Consider the following 22,298-nt stretch of genomic DNA (forward strand, 5'->3'; position numbering starts at 1 on the left):
TACTCATCAGTTTTAAAACACACCAGGGTCTGGCCCAAAGCTACATCACAGAATTACTGTCCCCTTATGTGTCTTAGATCGTCAGGTGGAGCCCTGCTTGCTGTTCCAAATTCAAGGTTGACACCTTGAAACAAAAAGGTGGCCGTGCCTTTGCCATCACACCCCCTTGGCTTTGGAACAGCAGTCAGTGACTTCTTTTGAATAACTTCTTAAACCCCACTTTCGTTTTCTTTTCACCTGTTATTTTACTAGATCACTTATTTTTATTTCTACTGCATTAACGTGTTCAAGTTTTAATTTACTTTTCTTGCTTTGTCGTCAAAGTGCTGTATTAATAAGTTTTATCATTATTATACTGTGTAAACACAGTTAGGAGTATTTTCTGTTTGTCACGTTAGTAATTTTCTACTTATAAAATAGGGTTTAAAACCACAACCTTCACTCAGGTGGAAACATCAGGCTCAAGGTTATCACCAGGCCCGAAGGTACGAATTGATATCAATTAATGACCAAACATTAATCCATAATCTTACACACAAAATACATATCACAAGATTAATGTCAAACCGTTTTTATTAGTTGAGCTGAAACAAACTCAGGACATTTTCATTAACGACCATTGAAGGGGGATATACTGTAGATAGAAGCCTTTCAGTTCAATGCTGCCTGACATTTAAACACCGTTTATCAACATTGTTGCCTTTCTTTTCACACGGTCCATCTCAGATATATGGCTTTTATTTTCTCTACTTAGAAAAGTATGATTAAAAACATCAGTATATACACAAATATATTCATATTTACATGTTACAAATGGTGTGTTAATCGATTGCATTGTAAAAAAAAAAAAAAAAAGATTGACAGGAGGAAGGTGCATGGTATAGGACTCAATGACCTACTTGATACATTTTCTATACAAGCAACTAAGATGGCCTTCAGTTTTTTATCTTCTCAAATGTGATTTGTTTTTTATTTTCTCAAACTCAAACTTTAGGTGGCAAAGATAATACAAACATTTTTAGTGCAGAAACACAAGTGTGGACATTTTATTACTGCATTTGCAATGATGATTTCAACTGTTGAAAGATCTAACAGTCTTACTGTAATGTAGTGTCCATGAAACTGACTAGGATGTTTTTTTGTCATTTTCTGCAGTTTTTTCACGATCCTTAGTTACATTGTGTTTGCTATCCTTTTTCTCCTCTCTCTTTTCCCGGCTTTTGCTTTTGTCCCGGCGATCCCTGTCTTTGTCTTTGTCTCTGTCCCTCTCTCTTTCCCTGTTTCGGTCTCGGTCTTTCCCGCGGTCTTTCCCACGGTCGCGGTCACGGTCTCGCTCCCGGTCTCGATTACGCCCTCGATCTCGCTCCCGTTCTTGCTCCTTTTCTCGCTCTTTTTCTCGCTCTTTTTCTCGCTCCTTTTCTAGCTCCTTTTCTCGCTCCTTTTCTCGCTCCTTTTCTCGTTCCCTGCTTCTAGATCTCTCCCGTCTTTTCTCACGGTCTCGCTCACGGTCTCTGTCGCGGATCCTAACTCTGTCGCGGTCAGAGTCCCTTCTGTCAGAGTCTCTCTCCCTGGGCCTGTCCCTCTCCCGGTCTTTATCCCGGTCTTTCCTCTTGTCGGTGTCTTGATCCCTTTGTCGCTCTCCCTCAATCTCCTTGTGCCTGTCGCCCTCACGCCCTCTGCTGCGTTCGCTCTCTCGGTTTCGCTCCTGATCTCGTTCTCTCTCTCGGCTTTGCTCCGGATTTCGTTCTCTCTCTCGGCTTTGCTCCTGATTTCGTTCTCTCTCTCGGCTTTGCTCCTGATTTCGTTCTGTCTCTCGGCCTCGCTCCTGATCTCGTTCTCTGTCTCGGCTTCGCTCCAGATCTTGTTCTCTCTCTCGGCTTCGCTCCTGATTCCGTTCTCTCTCTCGGCCTCGCTCCGGATCTCGTTCTCTCTCTTGGCCTCGCTCCGGATCTCGTTCTCTCTCTCTGCTTCTGTCCCACTCTCGCTCTCTGCTCCACCGCTTCCCCTGCCCCCTGTCCCATGATGGTCTGCCAGCATGCGGGGCTTCCCGCTCTCTTTCCCTCCTGTGATCTTCGGACAGCTCCCTCAGTCTCTCTTCGGCGGGTTGCAAGGGACCAGGAACAGGTTCCCTGTGCCCTCCTTCAAAGCGACTAAAGCGATCTCCACTGCGAGGTTCCGGGTCCTCTTGGGTGGTGCTGCTCCTCCTTCTTATTTCAGGAGAGTGGCGACGCCAGTGGTTGTCCCTGTGCAGGTCTGGACTGTGGGCTCCAATGCGACTTGGAGGAACTATGGGAGCCTCTGGAGGAGTTGGCAGCAGCGGCCCCCCATGCCGAATAGGTCTCGCCTCATCTGAGTGCCTGTCGAGGCGGTAGCGCTCTGATCCTCCAAATGGCTGAGACTGATGTGGTCTGTTCTCCTGAGGGAGAGGGCCTCTGTGGTCGTCAAAAGAACCTCGGTTAGGTGGTGGGGAGTGTGGCCCGGGACTCACATACTGGTTATGCTGGCTGAAGTGTTGTCTGCTCACTTCCCCACCGAGAGGTGGACCTCTTCTATCCTCATACTGGTTAGGAGGCGGTCCCCGGTATGCTGGGCCAGGCAGGGGGCCCTGATGGTCTTTGTAAATATGGTGAGTATTTAGACTTTGCTCGACATTTAGCTTGAAAGAGTTAGGAGGGTCTGTGTTATACTGTTCAGCAGGGCCTCGAGGTTGGTCTATCGTTTGGGATTGGGCCCTGAGGTCACTGTACTGAGATGGAGGGGCGCCCCTAGGCCCTGGGAAGTGGGACGGAGGGGGAAGCCTGTTATCAAAGTGACCAGGGGGTGGACTTGTGAAATGTGGAGGGGGAGCTCTGTTTCCAGGGAAATTAAAAGGTGGTGGAGGACTTGTGAATCTTGGTGGAGCTAAGTTGTTTTGTCCATCAAAAGTAGGAGGTGGGCGGAGCCCTGGAGGGGGACCTTGTTGTCCAATGTGTTGAGGGGGAATGGAGGGATCAAACATTTGAGGAGGAGGAGGAGGGCCTCTTTGGGCCACTGGAGGGAATGGTGGTGGTGGTCCTCTAGGTGGCAGGATATTCTGAGGAGGGGGTCCAGGAAGAGGCTGCTGCTGCGGCTGGGTGCGGGGCCACTGGTTCTGATAGGGGGTGTATGCAGCCGGAGGTGGGCCGAATTGCTGACTGTCACCCTGCATGGGGGGAGGAGCACGTACAGGAGGAGGAACATGGATGGGTGGCAGGGGTCCCTGCATAGGAGGAGGCCCCGACATTGGAGGAAGACCTTGCATGGGTGGCGGCAAAGACATCGGTGGAGGCCTCATTATCAAGTTTTGTCCTTGCATCTGATGGGGAGGGTGGAAGGTGGATAGGGGAGGGATGTCAGCTGGAGGTCTGTACTTGCTGTCAAAGCCAGGTGCCGACATGTGATGCGATATGTGATGGGTCTGAGCCTCAACCATTGGAACGCTCTGAGTGAGCACTGGGATTGTTGAAGGTATAGAGGAGGTATTTTCTGCGTCATCATAATAGCTTGTAGCTGGTGTATCCTGGCTATTCTCCTCATACTCTAAGTCATCGCCAGCTTTTAAAATACTGGCAGCATTTGGCCAAATACTGTACTTGTCCATCTCTGTTTCTGACTTAACTGGCTCAGGTTCCTCAACTTTCACTTTTTCATCCATATAGTTGACCTCCATATCAGGTTCCACCTCCTCTCCTAATAAAGGAATTGACACCTCTGACATGTCTGAGTCCATGAAGGGAAGGGTCTCAGCTTTCACTTTCTCTTGAAGCAATATTGTCTCTTCAACTTGTGATGTGTCTGGGACATCAGGAACATCGGGCTGCTGTGGCTCTGAAGGAGGTGTAGAATCTGCCAACACAGCAGACGTCTCCTCTGACTCCTCAGATTCATCTGTCGGTTTCCTGCCGGCCAGAGCCTGACGAGGATCCCTGATCTGGCGAGGATCTCTCCTTTGGTTGATCAAGGGAGGAACCGATGAAGACTTTACTAGTGCCTCCACCTTTTTGCCAAGCTGCAGAAGTTGACTATTGGCCAAAAAGGATGTGTTAATTGGAGTTAACAGTGTGTCCGAGGGACCAGGTGTACCTGTGGATGATATTTGCTGATCTCCCTCTTTCTGTAATATCTTGTTCCCAATTATTTTCAGGCTCTCCAAGATCTTCTGTGGATCAGTGATACTTTCAGCCGCAGTCTTAGTTTGACTTGGTACTAACGTTTTCAGCTCATCAAATATTGAGTCATCCTCTGGGTCATATGCCACATCATCAACTTCACTCGCAATCACCACAGGCTGCTTTGGGACTTCAGGTTTTCTTACCATCTCAACAGGCCTCTGGGGAACACTGTAACCCCTACTGGGGTCATACTCTTCCTCTGGGTCATATGGTCGGTCATCTTCATCCTCCTCCACTGGTTTTTCTTTAGAAATCTGGGCAAACTGCTTCACAAAGGGATCTAGCAGTGTAGATGGTGGTAGGGAGTGTTCCTCGCCTTTATCAATCGGAGAGTTAGAAGCGTCTGAGTCATGCTTTTGCTTCTTAAAAAGACTGAGGATAGTCTCGAGAGGAGTAGCAGCGGCTGCAGAGGAAGCAGCAGTGCTGGATGAGGATGGGGACTCCTTGCCAGTGGTAGAGGATGTGGGGGGAGCTTTGACAGAGGACAAGAGTGAAAGGACTGAGGCGGCTGTCACAGCGCTGCTGGAAGCTTCAGAGGAGCTGGATGGAGGTGTTCCTGGAGGAGTTGTGCTGAAGGAGATCTCCTGACTCTGTCGTGTGCTTCTCTCTACTCTGACTGAGGGAGATGGCTTCAGAAGGCCGGTGTCGTCATCTTTGGTTTGAGTCTTTGATCGTTTCTCCTCAGCTTCCAGTGGAGCACCAGCACGCTTCCTGTCCTTCTGGCAGATCAGCAGCCCCAAGAGGAGGTTGGGTCGAGCGGGTTCCAGCCCTGCAAGGTGGACGAAAAAAAAATCTTAAAAATGCTTTTTCACAATAACTTCTCTGAATACATGATGAGGTCTGGGAATCTTTCACGTGAGCAATAGACAACCTGGTGAAATGAGAGCTTCTAGATTTTTCACAGTAAAAAGAGCAAGGACATGTAGCACACAAGGTTTTATAATGTATAAAACCAAAGTTCTTTAAAGTTTAACATTGGAACGTACACAACAAATGACAATGATGGGAAGCTTGGCTACGCTTAACTAATTATCCAATGGGCACAGGACCCGTTGTCAAATTCAGGTAATTTCTTTTAAACTGAAAAAATTGCTGTGGACATTAATGAATGAGCACCAGCTGCAGAGAAACAAGTATCAGGCCTGCCTTTGTTATTGACGTGAAATGTAAATCACTAAATCCTCCTCTGACTGCACCTATAAGATGGCTAAACAAGACTGCAATTAAATTATTATATTACTGTTCCGGCATATCCAGAGTCTCAAGCATAAATTATTTCCACTTGAAATCGATTTTGATCATTAGCAGTCTGTTCCTAGGAAAAGAAAAAGGTCACAATCCAATATTCCTTTCTCTATGCAGGAGTAGATCTACGGATGTTTGAGCCGCTCTGAGTTGGACAACCTTGTACTTACCACAGCTGCAAATGTCATGGGACAGTTGTGCTATCTGGCTTTAAAAACTTCTGAGTCAGATAAAGTGCTGATTCTTCGCTTAGGAGGACATGTCTAAAAACATGTTTCATTCCAGCAGTGCAGCATGTTACCACATCAACAGCGGCATAGTGCACAGTGACTGACAAGTTACCTCAAATCGATTTATTGATTACACAGGTATTCAGTTTGGTTTAGACTGAGCCAAATCGTAAGAAACAACAGGCTGAGACTGGACTCAAATGGCACCAACCTGCGATGCAAACTTTTTTATTAGAGATGTGTGATACAAACTCAGATACACAGCACAGAGGTGTTTACCAGGGGAGGCTCAACAAGAAGTGTGAGTGCCCCCTACAGTACAAACCCAGGAATCAAACAAGCTCTCATTTCAACCAGAGTCAAATGCAAAAGTGTACAGACAAATATACTCACCACATGTACAAAGAGTAATAAACGAACATGACAGTATTGAAACAAATACATTTACATACGGAGAAAGGTTTGTGTATTCCTTGAACTGCTTACCTGGCCCATCAAACGGCAATAGTTTAGAGGGCAAAGGGTCCTTTGAGCCCAGTGGGATGAGATAGAGGTCTTTAATGCGGCGGTTGTTGTTGGCCACCACACCGAATCGTTTCCTGCTGCTAAAGTAAGAGAAAAGAGACACATATGCCGCCTCCTCTTCCTCTGTAGCCGGGTGGAAGCGGATCAGACACAGCTCCTGTGGGCACAGGTGTTAAAAAGAGCAAAGATCAGTACGTATGTGATAAAAGGCCTTAAAAATGAAAATGGTGAACACCTCTCCACAAGCTAGCACAAACCTTGGAGAGAGAAGTTTTAAGCTTCCCGACGTAGTCCCACACCGTGTGAGGAGATATTCGGCCGCCAATATGAATGGTGTCTGGCAAGTCCTGCAGAACATCAACAAAACTAATGATGATGCTTTTTCTTGTGTGTGTGTGCGCACCAAAGAAGTCTGCATTCATTAACAATGAACAAATATTCGATACGATGAGCAAGGTCTTACATTTAAACTTATACCAAAGAAAAACTAACCTCCTTCAGGTGTTCAAAGGATCCTGAGACCAGGTAGGCCTTGGTTACAAACTTGGCCACTGTCTGCATGTTGATGAATCCTTTCCAAATCTTTTCTTGACCATGGAGGAAAAGTGCTGTCTCACCTTCAGGAGGAGGCTCATGTGAACTGTAAAACCAAACCCATATTTCTTTCAGAAAAAAGTCAGAGGCCACATATCAAGGCTTCTCAACGTTGAACAAATAAAGAACTTCAGATTAGAACAGTGACCCTTGTCTCATTATACTCCACTGTAACAGAACTGTACAATTAGAATCGAACATATATATTCTTAATGTAATCACATAGTACACATAATATATTGCTGTAAAACAAATATACACCTCGTTTTCGATGGTTTCGAGACAGCCACTGAGGATGGCGAAGCTGGAGGCATCGGCAGTGGTGCCTTGGGCACAACCTCCACTGGAGCAATAACAAGAGCAGGAAGTGGTTCTGGTAAGTTACTGATGGGCTTTTCTGGAGCAGTGTAGGTGACAGTCACACCAGAGATGTGCCTGGCCATGCGTGGGTCCCTGCGGGTGATGCTGATGGAGGATATAGTGGGTACGACAGGTGTGGGGGCCTGGGCCGGAGGTGCCAGCATGCTGAGGTCCTCCTGGTAAAGCTGCGGCTGTGATTCAGGGACCTCCATGTTTGACTGGTACGATGGAGCGCCCGGGTGGTACACTAAGGGGTCTTGGTGCTGGAAGGCTGTGGAGTCCTGTGGTTGGCCTAAAGAAGAGGCATCGCCTGACCTGGATGATTGCTGCTCTTGTCTTGAAGGTCTAGACAGTTTGGCTTTTTTAGATGCTGGCTCATCTTCCATCTTCTGACCTAGAGGGCAAAATTAAAAGAAACACCAATAAAGCATAATCTGCTGCGTAACAAATGATTCGCTGGATTTGACCTTCATGTCAAACTTTAATTTACCTGTGCATATTTTACAGTTGAGGTCAAACAGATGCGTCCTGTGCTCTGAAGTTGTGTCTTTGAGCATGTTACTGAAAATGTCGAGCACGTTGTTACCACTGGCGCCCTCACTAGCAGAGGACGGAGCTGGAACCGACTCATCTAGGTCCTGAGGACACAGAAAAGATGATCATCATCAAATATTAGTTTTTTTACCACTTCAAATTCATAATATTCCATTACTAAGATGTGCACGAGAGTATTTTGCAAAAGTTCGATGAAAGTAGGTTTTGCGGCAACAAGATAAGAAAGACAGTCGGAAAAACATGACCAAACTGGCGTCTTGGTAACTGTCGTAGCTTGGCCAGATTTGAAAGTTTGTGCAGTTTGACACCCATGCAAAAGTGAAAGGTAGTAAAGCTAGAAAAGAAAATCCCGCCACCACTTACTGCAGCAGAAGCCATGCGAGAGGAAGTGGCGGCAGAGATACATACATCTGCATCCGATGTTGGTGGGGCATCCTCTAAATCCAGGCTATGAGAGCTAGAGTCGTGCCTGCTGCCTAGTCTGGACTTGCCTAAATGGACTCGCGTACTGGGAGACTGGGCCTGCAGAAGAAAAAAACATAATATGTCACTAAACAGGCAAATAAAACCACAGATTTTAAGTCCTTCAAGCCAACTATAGAGTGTTTTTCGCCTCAGAACTCCAAATGGTGCTCAATTGTGCTTGTTCTTTAGTTAAGGCGATAACATTTACCCCAGGAGCGTCATGTTTCCTCCACTCAGAGATTTCTTTGGAAAGCAACTCCTCAGCGCTTAGTCTCACCAATCTGAAGGGACTGACCTCGCCACCCACCACCCTGTAGAACAGACCCTGGGAAAAACACACCACACAGTTATTTAACATGAGGAAAAACATAAAAGCCATAGAAAGCTGCTCCACACACAGACATTAAATATGTACTTTCCTTGGAATATATACTGAACACATGACAGTGTTGACTCACTTTGTTTTTAGGATCTTTCAGGTTGAACATGAGGGACCTGTATTTGTTCTTGTACTTGCTGTCAGTGCTCAGGCAGAGGTTGAACATTTCTTTCTCTATCGCAACTGCCAGCCTTGCCACCTCACTCTCAGTCATCCTCAGATCATCACTGTCACTCACCCTGGCAATAAAGAACACAACAAAAAAGATGTGCTTTAAGGAAATAAACCAAGGATTTACTCACAAGTTTTAGAGACAGCCAAGGTTTGCTAAAAGAGAATGGGACACTCACCTCTTATACAGGATGTCTGTGAGAGAGCGGCGGATGTTCTGTCTCATCTGGTTGTTGGATGGAGGAGGCATGGAAGACACAGGAGGTGCTGACGAAGGAGGGTGCGAGTGTCTGGATGAAGATGAGGAGTGGCTGGAGGAAGGTGAAGAAACTTTAGGCGATGTGACTCTTGAAGATGAAGAGGAATGACTTCGGGACGTATTGTCCTTTTGTTGCGGCTGCTTCTTAGGAATGGTGAAGTTGGACTTTACGACTCTCAGGGCCCCTGTGACGTGGATCGGACCTTGAGGATGGGCTGATGGGGCGTGGGTGTGTGGCAGCACTGGTTTCTTGGACTTTGCTGCAGTTTTACTTGGGGATGTCACCGGTTTCTTGGAGGTCTTTGAGCTGGAAGCTTTAGGAGTCTGCTTCTTGCCTTTTGGGGAAACCTTGGCAGCTTTAGTGGGCAGGGACTTTTTGTTGTTTGCGTTGACTGGTGTTGCAGACGGTTGGGCAGCTTTGTCAGGAGTGTCGGCTGGTTCCTGTTCTTTCTGGGCCTTCTCACTCAGCAGCTCTTCTTCAGGAGGAGCTGAAAGTCAAGAACAAGACCCAACAGTTTAAAATTATGGAATATTATACTGATTCATGAGCCAGTACAGTACCATTAAAAGGAAAGAAAATCACTTCATGTTAGATTGTTATTGAAAAATAACATGAATTTTACATTTGAAATAAAACCTGAAAACCAATTAATTGCCAAAACCTCCTATAGCTGATACATTTTTTTTGCCTACTTGGCAGTCAAGGTTCAAAATTAGTAGTTGACACTGTCCCCATGAATAGTCCCTTTTTATATGTAGCAGTGACAGCAGCGTTGTGCCGTTTATGAAGGAACGTTTGTGAGAAAAAAGATTTTTTTGTACCCAAAAAATCATTTGAGGGCAACGAACATGATGAGGTGCACTTCTGCCTCATAAAAAAACTTGATCCTCAATGTCCAGGGATCCTTAACTCAGTGAGTTACTGAGGTAGGACCAGCTTCTCACTTGATTGCAAGACCAGCATTGACCACTTTACAAATATCTAGTTAGGCCCTCCTGTCACTTTAGACTGCAAACATTATCTACAACCCTGAAAATTGGATAAAAGTTTAAATGCAAACAGGGAATAATAAGTTGAAGATGAATTACCCACATAAACCTATAAATCTAAATATATTCCTATCACAAGCTTAGCAACAAATACTATCAGCAGCTCATAAAGGGACAAACACTGAACCCCAAAACCACTAAATCCAAGTCTTGCTAATGATTGTCATTTGAATGTATTATAAAATTTCGTGAATTCATCCAACCATCAACATCAAATGATCAGTGTAATATATCAAGCACTTTGCACCAAGACGTCAACACTTATCAAATCCCTCTTCAGACTGTAAGCTGCTCTTGCCAGTTGCTATATGTCATGTCTCAGTGTATTGAAGCTGCAACAGCATAAACCCCACTTGAACACACACTATAGACATCAAATACATGAACCACATTAATCCTGTTCACAGAAACAGTTCTGAGACACAAAGCTACCATAATAAATTTCTTAGGATCATATATATATATATGTATAGACAGAATCAAATTATAAGCATAAGTATGGGCATGAGTCAGAATATGAATAGGCCACAACTACCTCTGCAACAGTCAGGGATCATTCTGGTCTCCTGACCTGACAGGATGCATTTATACTACATTAGCATGCATTGTCCATGCAATCAATTCACTAATGCTGCCTTCAATGACCACTTATGGAGGTGCGACAAACTGCAAATGTCCACATTTCATTGCAACAAACGATCCCGTCAACATTGATCAAATCTCATCTGATGCAAAATGTGTGTGGACATCTTTTAAGTTGGATCTCTTCTGAAACTGTGCTTGGCCTTGTTCTCCCATCATCTTCTGGGGCCTTCCTGGGCTTCACTGCATTGTCCCTGGCTGGTCTCCTCTGTCACTGCAGCGGTCTAGCAGAGGTTCTTGTGCGGTTGATCACCATCGAGGGACTCCTGAGGGCCACATCTCCAGCGTGTAGTTTGATCAGTAGTATATGCTTGTTTGCGCAGAACTGGTCAGGAAATCCTACAGCAAGCCAACACTGCTCACATAATCAATCGAGGCATCCAAAAATCTGTTAAATCACCTTTTATTTTTAAGCCAGTTTCCTAAGAGAAAGGATGCACCATATTCAATATGAATCAAAAAAGTCGAAAAAGTTTGTTACCCACAAACTCAGCTCAACAGCCGATTTCATCAGCTCAATATGAGGTTACGTTAGCTTCGTTGGTCCACTTCAACATGGGGGAATACTGAAACACCTACCTGTCAGAGGGGGGAGTGAGGGACCTGTGTTTGGGACCAACAGCTGAGGTGATGAACCCAGGAAGTAGACTCATACAGGCAAATGGAGCAGGTCAATTGAACTCAGTCCACACACACACACAAGCACCATCCCATTCATCACATCCATACATCACCACGCATCAGTCAGCTGACCGCTCTCAATTTCAGATTAGTGCCCTGCTTTCGTCTCTGCCACATGTTTCTGCACAGGTTTTCATTAACAAACCTGCAATTCACCTGAAAGCTTTTCAAAAGGGGTACTCTGAGGATTTAGCGTTAGACTTCGGAAGTTGAGCCTCTCACTCGTATAGAAAGTGCAGTCGAAATCAGTACAGCAGATATCCAGGTATACTGTCCTTTAGTCCTTTACGCGGGTCAAGAGCCAAAAATGCTCATAAAGCCTGCATCTTAACACTGTCTCTAGTTTGTAACACAGACTGTCTTTGTAGAATTTAAAGTCTTAGAGCCTCAGCTGAGATAGTTTCCCAGACTGCACAAAGCTCCTGCAGAGCCACAGAACACACTGTATAACTGCTTTCACAGGCCGGGTTGTTCTCTACTGACAGTGTACCATCTACAGAGTGCCCCTTTCAAAAGAAAAGTCCTTTGGATTATTGAATACTTACAGAACACCCAACTTACCTTTTCCACAGCTGCCAACATACATTAACAAACTGTACATAGATTAAACTCATAACACCTTGTAAAGCAGTCGATGCTCTCGTCTACAGATGAGTTCATGTTCTTCCCCAAATGTACTGATCATATCTAAATTGTGTTAGCAGGACAGGAACCACACTTATCATGGAAAAACAACAATGTGGTTTCGACAACAGCTTTAGACCTTCAAAGAGATACATACACTTTTTGTTTAACACTGTTGGTGATATGGGTGTAGTCTTTTCTGGTGTTACGGCAATGTAATTATGGTCGCTGGACCAGGATGCAGTGGCTGGCGGGGGCGGGTGTTCCTCAGCATGCTCATCTTCGTCATCCTCATCTGGATCAGGACTGTAGTCTTCATCAGAATCAGAATCGGAATCGTCCCGGGTCGTCTTCTGTGTCATCTTCCCACCAGAGGTGCTCCTCTGTGTGGATGGAAGAAACATACATTTAGGTCTTTTAGTGACAACACAGTGAACATGGTTTGATTAACACGAACGTCAAAATAAAGAAATGTTTGTGGGTTTTAAAGAGCCGATTCCTAATGTGACAAACTGTTAAATACCAGGGCAATCTACACCTGGTTTAATCACAGACACGCGCCTTGTTTCTGTCTGGTCTTTTTTAACCACTGTGTGCATAGTATAACTAACAGAAAGTAACTTGATGGCATTTCTACACTCCAGCAGCATCTCACAATCTAAACATTTGCAAACGTGGAAATACACATACACTGGACCAAATGATTCTTAAAAAAACAAATGATTCTGAATAAATAAAATAAAACTTAATTTCAGACACTGTATGAGAGAGCAAGCTCATCAATGTCTGGCTTTCTACAAGTAGCAATGCTTCAAGAGTTTAAACACTATGAAGACTGTTTCCATGAACACACAATTGATTCATGTATAGATAAAATGTCTGTGCATTATTGTTTTCTGTGATCCTTTGAGAGCTCAAGCTCACAGCCAACCAGAGCTTTCAGAGTAATAAGAAAAAAGGAATTTTTTTTAATGCTATAGACATTGAAGAAGCATGGTTTGCAACAAATAAAACCAGAGAAATTATAAGGAAGAATTGACTGTGACTGAATTGACTTTGTGAAACACAAGACTAGGACTTAAGGTTCTTAGAGGGAGCATAGACAAAATTATGTTCATATTCCGCAAATACATGATTTGAAAAGTAAAAGCAACAAACGTGGATGTTGATATATACTAGTTATATATTTGAGTCTATAGCTAAGAGTTTTCCCCTCATTGTATTGCATAATACTTATCTGTATAAATGATTCATAACATTAGAAATAAAGAGTGCGAGGTCATGCAGCTAAACCAAATGCATAATAACAGTTTGTAACTTATCTGCTAGGAAGACAAGGAAGTTAAAGTAATTTCATTTTCACATTTATATTGAATAAAACAGCCATAATGCAATATTTCAAGTGTAAATGGGAAGATTATTCACTTTCACAATTCATGGCAATTCATCTATAAAATTATTTTTAAATGAAGAGGCATTGACTGAAATTCAGACCGTTGAAAGCTGAAACGAATGCCCCCAGACGCTGGTTAATAATGGAGCATGAGATAAATGTCTGAGTTTCCGCTACACATTAGTATTTCTGCACATTGAATTTGTTTCTTCAAACTGGCATTTCAACATCTGAATATTCTGTCACCAGAGGGCAACACCTGCCAATTACCATGTGTTGAATATTTGTGCTTAAACTTTAAACCAGTATTTTGTTCTGAAGCAGTCAGAGCAAAACAAATTGACACTGCCATGACCATCATTAGAACAGGATTTAAAACGAATTTGAAGAAAAATGTAGTAAAAATATATACACACTTTCTGCAAATTATCTTATGATTCAAGTTATCCAGACAGGACATACATACATACACAACTCTCCCATGTTGGATTTAACTCGTTACACTAATAGACTGAATATTCAGGCAAGATATGTACTTCAGGAAATTCAACTGTTCAGACATGAAAACAAAAATATGATATCTCCATGTCTATGTAATGGACAGACTGGCAGTTACACACGAGATCGAAGAATGTCACTTCTATTGTTGATACTGACATTATACCTTACACAGATGTTGCATTAGTTACTCTACACAGCTAATTCGGTGAAAGGCGTGAACATTCCTGCAGGAAGTCAAAGGCCATCACTTCAGATGGTCCAAGTTACCTTAGGTGTTGAGTTGGTTTTCTGTGCCTTCTGGTTGGGCTCTTTGACATCGGTGATGGACTTCATGGCAGCCGCAGCGTGTTTCAGGATACAGTCGTTCCCACAGTACACTGAATCTGGCTGGGCGCTATTCTCACAGCCAGGCCCGATACATTTTGGAGAGGAAGAATCCTCGGCCTTCTGTTCGGTCTTCTCCTCTGACACCTCCACTGGCTTCTGACCGGTCTTCTCCTCCGACACCTCTGCTACTGTTGATGTTTTCACCTCCACGTTGGATGCCACTTTAGGCTCCGTGACAGGGGCTGCTTTCTGCTGTGCTGTGGGCGCTGCCTTCTTCTGCATCATGGGTGTCGCCTTCTGGTCTGCTTTTGGCCCGGCTGTCTGCAATAGTGCCTGTTCCAGTGTAGTGCAAAATAAGATATACAGCCAATGACGAATATGGTAATTTTGCATGGTGTTACAATACCCTTATAGATTTACTATACATTTTATTGATCTAGTATTTTTTGAAAATATGTATACCATTCTTAGTGAAGTGAATTTCAGTTTGAAGTGGTTAGATGCTCTGTGCTCACACTATGCGTTCAACCATTTGTTTGGCCACAGATATTTATATAATCATGTCAACAAGAAAGCAGATGCCATTGGACTTAGACTTAAAAGATCCTAATCTCCATTATGAAATATAATAGCGCCACCCATTTAGATTCAAAATACAGTAACAGTTCAAATAATGGTGCCATGTACTTTTTCACAGACGGGAAGACAAATAAATACACATCCCACTTCAGCCCTTTGGCAGTGACTGTGGTGAATCAAACCATTTGTTCTAGTATGAACTGTTTAAGTTCACAATGGCATAATTGTAATGTTTAAATTTTGATTATCGGAGCAACATTTTACATGCACATTGAACAATGCACACAGCAACTCAGCCAGTGGCAACTCTCACATGGACTCACTGTCAATATTCCGATTACTGACCTTATTCTGAATACATAAGACATTCTGCTTACACACATTGCTAATAGATCTGTCCATTCATATTGCTTACTCCAACAGTGCTTCCCATTAAATATCTGGAACTGTGGCCAGCCAAACTTTAACATGTCCTGCCAGTTTCCTAATGAACCAAACATTTTACATTTCTCATTAACATAAGAGATGTGAGTTGGTGTTTTGTTCCGTTACTGCATTGCATAGCTCTATACAGTCTTTCACTCTTTGTTCTGTGAATCTACTTCGTTCGTGTGCACCACAGCTACCCCCATAGGTTGAACTAGTTCTGAGTGGTGTTATTTGGGTTAAAGTAATAAGAAATGTCACTAACATGGCAGTGCCTTTTTTAGACTATTGGCTTTATCTGGTTAATATCAGGATACACGTGTCAATGTAAACTTGTCCAATGATTCAATGGCTTTCCTCATAAGGACAGTAATATTTTAAGCATTTAAGTTGATATCAGTGTCAAGGACCTACCGGCTGAAAGATCTTTATCTTCTTTTTCCCAGTTGGATTAGTAGCTTTCTCTATCCTGCCTTTGATGCCCATATCCTCCGACGTCCTTTCTTCAGGTCCGGTTGATATGGAGGACAGAAGTGTTCCCACAGCCTGACCGTTGTCTGCTGTACTTGTGTAAGCTTTGTCGCCAGTTGCATACAAGATCCCAGCAGAAGCAGCGTCAGCTTTCAGCCTCCCTGCCTCTGCATTTGTCGAGAGGCCTGTCGTCGCCGGCCTTACCACCTGGTTTTTCTTAGCAGTACAGTTGGGACAGATGTAGTCCTCCCCGTTTCTCTCCATAAGGCGCCCGCGAGCCTCAGTGATTCCCACACAGTCTCCATGGAACCATTCCTCACAGCGGTCACAGCAGATCATAAACCTAGTGAGGACAGGACATTTGTAGTGCAACTTCTTCAAAACATGATGCTCAACACAAACCTAAAGGCTTCTTGCATTATTTCAAACTGAAGGGAAACCTGATGCAACAGATTTTAGTTACACAGAACTATATGGTTTGTTACATCTGATTATTTGTGCATCTATCTGTAAGAGCTTAGTTGCAAACTGTGTTGATAAGGAAGTGCAAGGGCTCACAAAAACTACTAGGCAGGTGATAGGACAAACCATCTGTCTACCATGGTTGCTGAAACCAATCAGGAGACGAGCAAATACCTTTTATCCACCAAAAATACCCTTTAGTGTTGTTCTGTGCTCATCTTTAAAAGAATAAATACTCTCCAGTGCTGATATAACTGATCCCATTGTTGTGCTTTCCTAGATCACCCGCTTTCAGTCAATTAGCAACTACTCACTGGAGGCAAGATACTTTATTACAGCATTTCTTCAATTACTGACAAGGACTTTCATTTGCCTCAACTGCTTTTGTTTTAGGCAGACCTGTGTTGGAGAACAGCCTTTATTTCTAAGTCCCTGTAATTTATAAGTATGAATGACCATGTTTAATCGAAAAGCCTCATTTTATTATTATCATCATTATTGACTTGTATGTGCTCTTATTCTCCCTAAACTTCACTCAGAAATATGTTAATCTACAAGCATGTGGGATTTGTTTCCAGTGATGCATTGAGTTAGTAGGGCCTCTCCTGCGGTAAACATCCCTGTTGCCGCTTTAGAAACACTATTAAATTATGTCAGGTTATGAAAATGTAATTAAAAAAAAAAATCAAATACAAGACACTGTAACTTCCAGCAGGAAGATCTATAATCATTATGTGTCTCCACATCATACATTTCTTCTTTGGTTTAGAGTTGTGATTATCCTGTCAGTCATTTTCTTCTGCTTCATGAGTAACAAAGTTAATGTTCATTCTTAAATTCAATTCCAAATTCTTTAGTTCCTTGTTTTCACTCCATGTTTACATGTAGCTGCCCTCTTAGCAGCTACATTTTCACCACTTGCTGGCTTCACCATATGCTACATCAGCCTACACTAGGAGTTACCATAGTTGTTTCTCATGAGTGTCACACCTAAAACAAATGAAGCAGCTGGTAGTTGCTCCTGCCTTTCACAAAGTTTCACAAGGAAATAGAATGGGGCCTTTAAGATAGATTCTTGTTTTGCCAAGAACCTTAGCCAAGACTAGGTTTTAATTTGCCGCTACTTTTTAAAAAGGCAGACTGGATGCAAAAGTAACTCTGAAGCGTAAAGCGACTAGATGAGCTGGCCTTACTGGTGCAAGATGGTTAGCATGCCAATTTTATTAAAAGAAAGTAAGCGATCGAAAATGAAGCAAGAATATAATTAATGTTGGTGTTTGATGATGCTGAACGTGCAACATATCTGATGAAATTGTGAGTCAACAGCTGTTAATGTAACCATTGGCAATGTAGCAATGAAAATAACTTACATATCACCCCTTAAGAATAAAAACAAAACTGGCTCAATGTCAAAAAGCAGAAGTTAAACTTAATTAAAAGTGACATCCTACAGTTGCACATTATCTTCAACATCTTCAAAGCAATCATATGTAAGAAACTACTAATAAAGCAACAATTTATAAAAAATACCTTTTGTTGTGTTTCTGGCGACAGATGCAGTAAAGTGCATTGGGATCATATCCTCCCTCGTCAGAATCTATGGATGATGAAGACGAAGATGTCGAAGATTCATTCTCATCGTCCTCCTCATCATCATTGTCCTCTTGTGTCTGGGGATTGCGAATGTTTCCAGCAGCTGGGGGTGCTTTAGGGATAGTTTCAATCTTGATGGGAGTGGTGCACTTGTTGGCAGGAGCTTTAACAGGGGTAGTGTTGGTTGCCTTCTTTTTGTTGATATAAGTTCTTATTGGTCCACGTTTTACCACCATTGATGTAGCTTCATCTTCTTCACTATCCTCATCAGATTCTTCATCAGTTTCTGCTTCGTCATTTGTCTCTTCTAGTTTGTCTATCTCCTCAGGTAACTCTTTCTTTTCAGAGTCCTGCTCTGGGGGAGGCTCTGCAGTATCGGTACTCCCTACATGAGTGGGACAGGAATCATTTTTTTCCTCCTCCGTGTTATCCTGTACCTGGTCTTTCTGGATAGCATCTCTGCTGTCCTCCTCGTTGTCAGAGCTGCCCTCATCGTTGGCTGTGGCTCCACCACTTCCTCTGGTCACTCTGCCACTTCGGGTTTGCCTCAGAGTTTGCTTCCTTGTGCTACTTCGCGTCCTCCTCTCTGGGGACTCTACCTTATCATCTGCAGCCTTGCTGTCAGCATTACCATCGAAGCTGGCCTCTGAGGCCGTTTCCACATCGGTTGGGGTTTGGGAAGGGGGATCTCCACTTTCCAGACTGGGAGGGGTACTCTTTCTCGAACCTCTTTTCGCTGTCAAGAGGAATTCCTCGAGTTTGTCCGTCCTCTTCGACTGCCTACCGCTACGCCTTACAGCACAGCGGCTGTCAGAGTTATTGGTTGCTGCTTCCACTGGCATTTCTCTCTTTGCAACAGTGGACTGACGGAAACCCCAAGTCTTCTTTATCTCACTGCTGGCCCTGGAAGATTTATCTGGCTCCTCTAGAGTCTCATTGGACACATCTTCAGTTTCAGCCTGTTCACGATCCTCCTCTCCAATACCTGTAGACAGAAAATCAGAAAAGAAAACAATCATTGCATGTTATCACAAGACTGCAACATAGCAACACTGCCAAGAAAATGAATGATTGTTTTGTGATCACATACAAATATAAATCAAGACCCATTTGAAAATGATTCATTGACTTGGATTGGACCCCTTCATACACAACATTTTCACCAAAAATTTAAATCAATCAAAGATCCTAGAGCCTCATACCACCATTGTGCCAAGTATTGCTAAAACAAGGTACCTTGAGAGCAGCTATCCATGAGGTCCTGGCTCTGCTCTGGCACTGGAGCTAGAGAGAGCTCAGGGCTCACATTCTCCTCCATAGATGATGGAGTCAACCACTACTTTCAAACTCAATGTCTACAGTTAAGAGAAGAGCACAAAAGACCAGCTATGAATAACTTTTGTCAGTTCATAATATGACAAATACTGAGGGTGCAAGGGTAACAAGATTTAAATTAGTTAGTCAGTACAGGGATTGTCTTAAAATGCAGAAATACTTTTTCTGCTATATTCTGGCTCCAGAATAGTGTAACAAACAAGTTATATTTGTGCAGGGTAGAAGCCATACAACATAAGGAAGAGGAAACCCAATACCAAGAGGAAAACTAACCGAAAAATGTATAGGGCCTTACGATATAAGGGAAAATTGCGATAACGTTGTTATGACTTGAAATAAATAAACAAAAATATATATAGTGTTAGTCTTTCAGCTTTGGGTTGCTGGTAACATAGACCTCATACAGTAAGTCTATGCTGAAAAAGTGAAATGCATTATTTCCATTCCAACATGGAATTATTGAATATATCACACCTGGCTACGGACACAGGGCAAGCGGACAGCTGCACAGCTTGGACCCAGCGCCACCAAGTCCAACTAAATCCGCCTACCGTGATCATTTGGGGCCTTTTCATACATGTTTGGACTGCAAAGAAGTCATGTTTTACAGTAATTTACTGCTCCTCTGGGTCTATCATTAGCACTGTGCGTGGCCAACCGAACATACATTGTCTATGTCTACAAAATCTGTTTTACCGCGAGTTTACATGTGTCCGATGACAGTTTTTTTGGGTGTCAACGTGAGTGGAAGATGGCGAGCGGGAAAGGCCGATGAATGCAAGTGCTAGATTTGTGTCTGATGATCAGTGCTGATATTGTGGCGTTCTTTCACACAAATCAACGTTTTAACTGTAGCGAGTCAGAGACGTCAGCTGAGAGCCTATGCAATTCTTTTATAGCAGGACAAATATGATCACCAGCAATTTCCATGTGCATTAAACTGTGGCTTGAGTTCCCTGACAGATACACTGTACATGTTTGTGTGTATCAAGAACAACGAGAGAACAATAAGCTCAACCATACATTGCATTTGTAAGCCTACTAAAATTACATGGACTTGAAAAGACATACCTTAATTTCTTTGAAAATTTTTCAAATATGTATTAAATATTTGAGTGAAAATGGTATAAAGCTGTGCACTTGGTCCTTAAGCATTACACAGCCCAGTAGAATGTGTCAAATTTTATTTCTTGCCTGTTTATTACACTTCTGCCAGGATTTTTTTTGTTTATGTGTGTGTTAGATTGCGCAGACCGTTTTTGATCTCATAGCAGCGTCTAAGCAAAAGCAAGATGACAACGTTCACCATTTCATGTTTCTTACTGAAAAGGAGAGACTGCCGCAACATCTGTGAATAGTCACATCATATAAAAACATACAAAAATTGAGTGTTCGATACATTTATAGGTACAAAATTTGCTGATAGTCAGGCAAAGTGTTTTTAAGCAAAGTCCTACTGAAAATGCAAATTAATAAAACTGTATTTCACTTAAGATTCTCCAGTTCAAATTCGTTAATTTAAGAGCACATTGTGAAAATAGTCCATGTCTGTACCTGCAGTTCAGCTGTGATAGTCAGCAGAGAGCTTCTTCAAACCAAACAAAGTCTTTACAGCAGTAATCATTTGTCTTGGTAAACGTTAAAGGATCTGTCAAAGAAAGAGAAACAAGTTAGGGTGCACCACTCTCCATTGAAAGGCTGAGATTCCACAACAGCAGAGAGTCAGTAAACACAATAAAATGCCAATTCAAATAGTATTTTTCTAGAAATGAAAAGATGTATGAATATTTACCAGTTCTCCAGGCACTCAATTTAAGTTTGAACTTAACATAACTAAAACTAAAGATTTTGCAGTATTATTCAAAGTTCAGAAGACCATGCTGTGCAGAGGAAATACTTAAACATAGCAATTCATTTAAGAAATATATGCATGTGTATGGAATAATGGCCATAAATATATCTGCCTTTATAATCGTCTTGATAAATTGACATGTCTCGCACAATGCACCGTCAACACTGGGGGGGGGGGGGGGGGGGGGGGGGGGGAATCCATCCCAAGACTGGATGAGATTAAACCCGATTCCTCCAATGGTTTGCCACTGGTCACGACACCGTGCCACGTGAATGGAGCTAAACTGTTGCCAGGGAAGGTGGGAGTGGCCCGATGCGAATCATTTATTTATTTTCATATGATCGCATATTGTGACACAGCGATTATATCAATATTTGTGTGCCGATTCGGCTGTGAAACGACTTGACAATGGCCTTTCAGTGTGGTGATGTGAAGTGTACTGCTGCACCCGGCCGTTGTGCGCAGGAATATATATAACACCTAATTCCTGATCACAACTACGCGTCGATGCCACGCGTATGCGATAACAAGTGCGCTGTTCGTGTGTACGAAACAAGCCATAATGGTTTCAAGTCTGTATTTTATCGATAAAACTACGACCGCATACTCAACGATGGCCGCACAGCTAATACGCCATCACACGTCTTAGCAGCTAGCCCAGCTACCAGTGGCAAACGTAAATCATACGAAGAACTTCGATTTAATATCGAGCGTGTACATTCGTCTGCTCTTTGTATAACTCTCCACAAACGGCTCCGTGTTTGGACTGTTCTGTTTCGCCGTTAACAGTCTGGATTTGTCACGGGGAAGCGAGGGTTGCAAAACGTGCACTTGTAGCTAACAAGACTGGCTGACGCTAAAAGCCACCACGAGCATGGATAAGCTAACAGCACGCAATACATGTAGCTATTAGCCGCTTAGATAACAATGCAATTACTCGAAGCGCCGCCACAACAGACACTCAATACAAAGCCATATATTACTAGCTCATGTGATACATCGTGTGGAACAACGTAGCCGGACTTAACAACTTAACCGTAGAAGCTAACGTCAGGCGCATCCCGTTCAACCTTGCGTTGGTTAGCTGAAGTGGGACAAGCTCAACAGGACAAAAATTTCAGAAAAGACGAATAACCCCGGGGGAAAACACTGCGATACTAAAGTTGATATGTCATAGATATATTCTACCCACCTACACGATAGAAATACCGATGAAATGCCCTCAGTCTTTCTTCGGTCAATCCTCCATTTTCCATTCCCGCTGGAGCTGACTGACTGCGGCAGATGGCTGACAGTTTACTGAAAATGCTCCCAGCAAGTCTAGAGCGCCCCCATTGGCGAGGAGGACAACCGAGCGGCTAAAGAAAACAACGCCAGGTTTGTTTGTCT

The 22,298-nt window shown here is 43.2% G+C and overlaps 1 protein-coding gene across 7 annotated transcripts; it reads right to left on the bottom strand.

Moving 5' to 3' along the window:
- Positions 1–555: 555 nt before the first annotated feature.
- On the bottom strand, positions 556–22,220 carry dido1 (death inducer-obliterator 1). 7 transcript variants are annotated; one of them, XM_053432318.1, is made up of 18 exons: positions 22,102–22,220; positions 20,612–20,705; positions 20,381–20,405; positions 18,959–19,077; positions 17,660–18,707; positions 15,611–16,010; positions 14,132–14,524; positions 12,128–12,353; positions 8,894–9,461; positions 8,623–8,782; positions 8,373–8,489; positions 8,063–8,221; positions 7,635–7,782; positions 7,046–7,538; positions 6,683–6,830; positions 6,448–6,537; positions 6,152–6,347; positions 556–4,959 (listed from the first exon to the last, which is right to left on the bottom strand). In XM_053432318.1, exons 4-18 carry the CDS (start codon positions 19,038–19,040, stop codon positions 1,127–1,129), a joined length of 8,061 nt encoding a protein of 2,686 aa, XP_053288293.1. In that variant the 5' UTR covers positions 19,041–19,077; positions 20,381–20,405; positions 20,612–20,705; positions 22,102–22,220; the 3' UTR covers positions 556–1,126. The 7 variants fall into 7 exon arrangements, with proteins under 7 accessions (XP_053288293.1, XP_053288310.1, XP_053288316.1 ...); XM_053432335.1 differs by having other exon boundaries at positions 22,106–22,219; XM_053432341.1 differs by lacking the exon at positions 20,381–20,405 and having other exon boundaries at positions 8,108–8,221.
- Positions 22,221–22,298: the final 78 nt, after the last annotated feature.

This window comes from Pleuronectes platessa, chromosome 2, assembly GCF_947347685.1.
Source record: "Pleuronectes platessa chromosome 2, fPlePla1.1, whole genome shotgun sequence".
In the NCBI taxonomy this organism is placed as follows: domain Eukaryota; kingdom Metazoa; phylum Chordata; class Actinopteri; order Pleuronectiformes; family Pleuronectidae; genus Pleuronectes; species Pleuronectes platessa.

Excerpts from the sequence above, each read along its gene's own strand:
- dido1 (XM_053432310.1), bottom strand. The coding sequence starts at position 19,040 with ATGGAGGAGAATGTGAGCCCTGAGCTCTCTCTAGCTCCAGTGCCAGAG. Across the intron at positions 18,708-18,958 it reads CATGGATAGCTGCTCTCAAG|GTATTGGAGAGGAGGATCGT; the intron begins GTACCTTGTTTT and ends TTCTGTCTACAG. Across the intron at positions 4,960-6,151 it reads ATTGCCGTTTGATGGGCCAG|GGCTGGAACCCGCTCGACCC; the intron begins GTAAGCAGTTCA and ends TCCACCTTGCAG.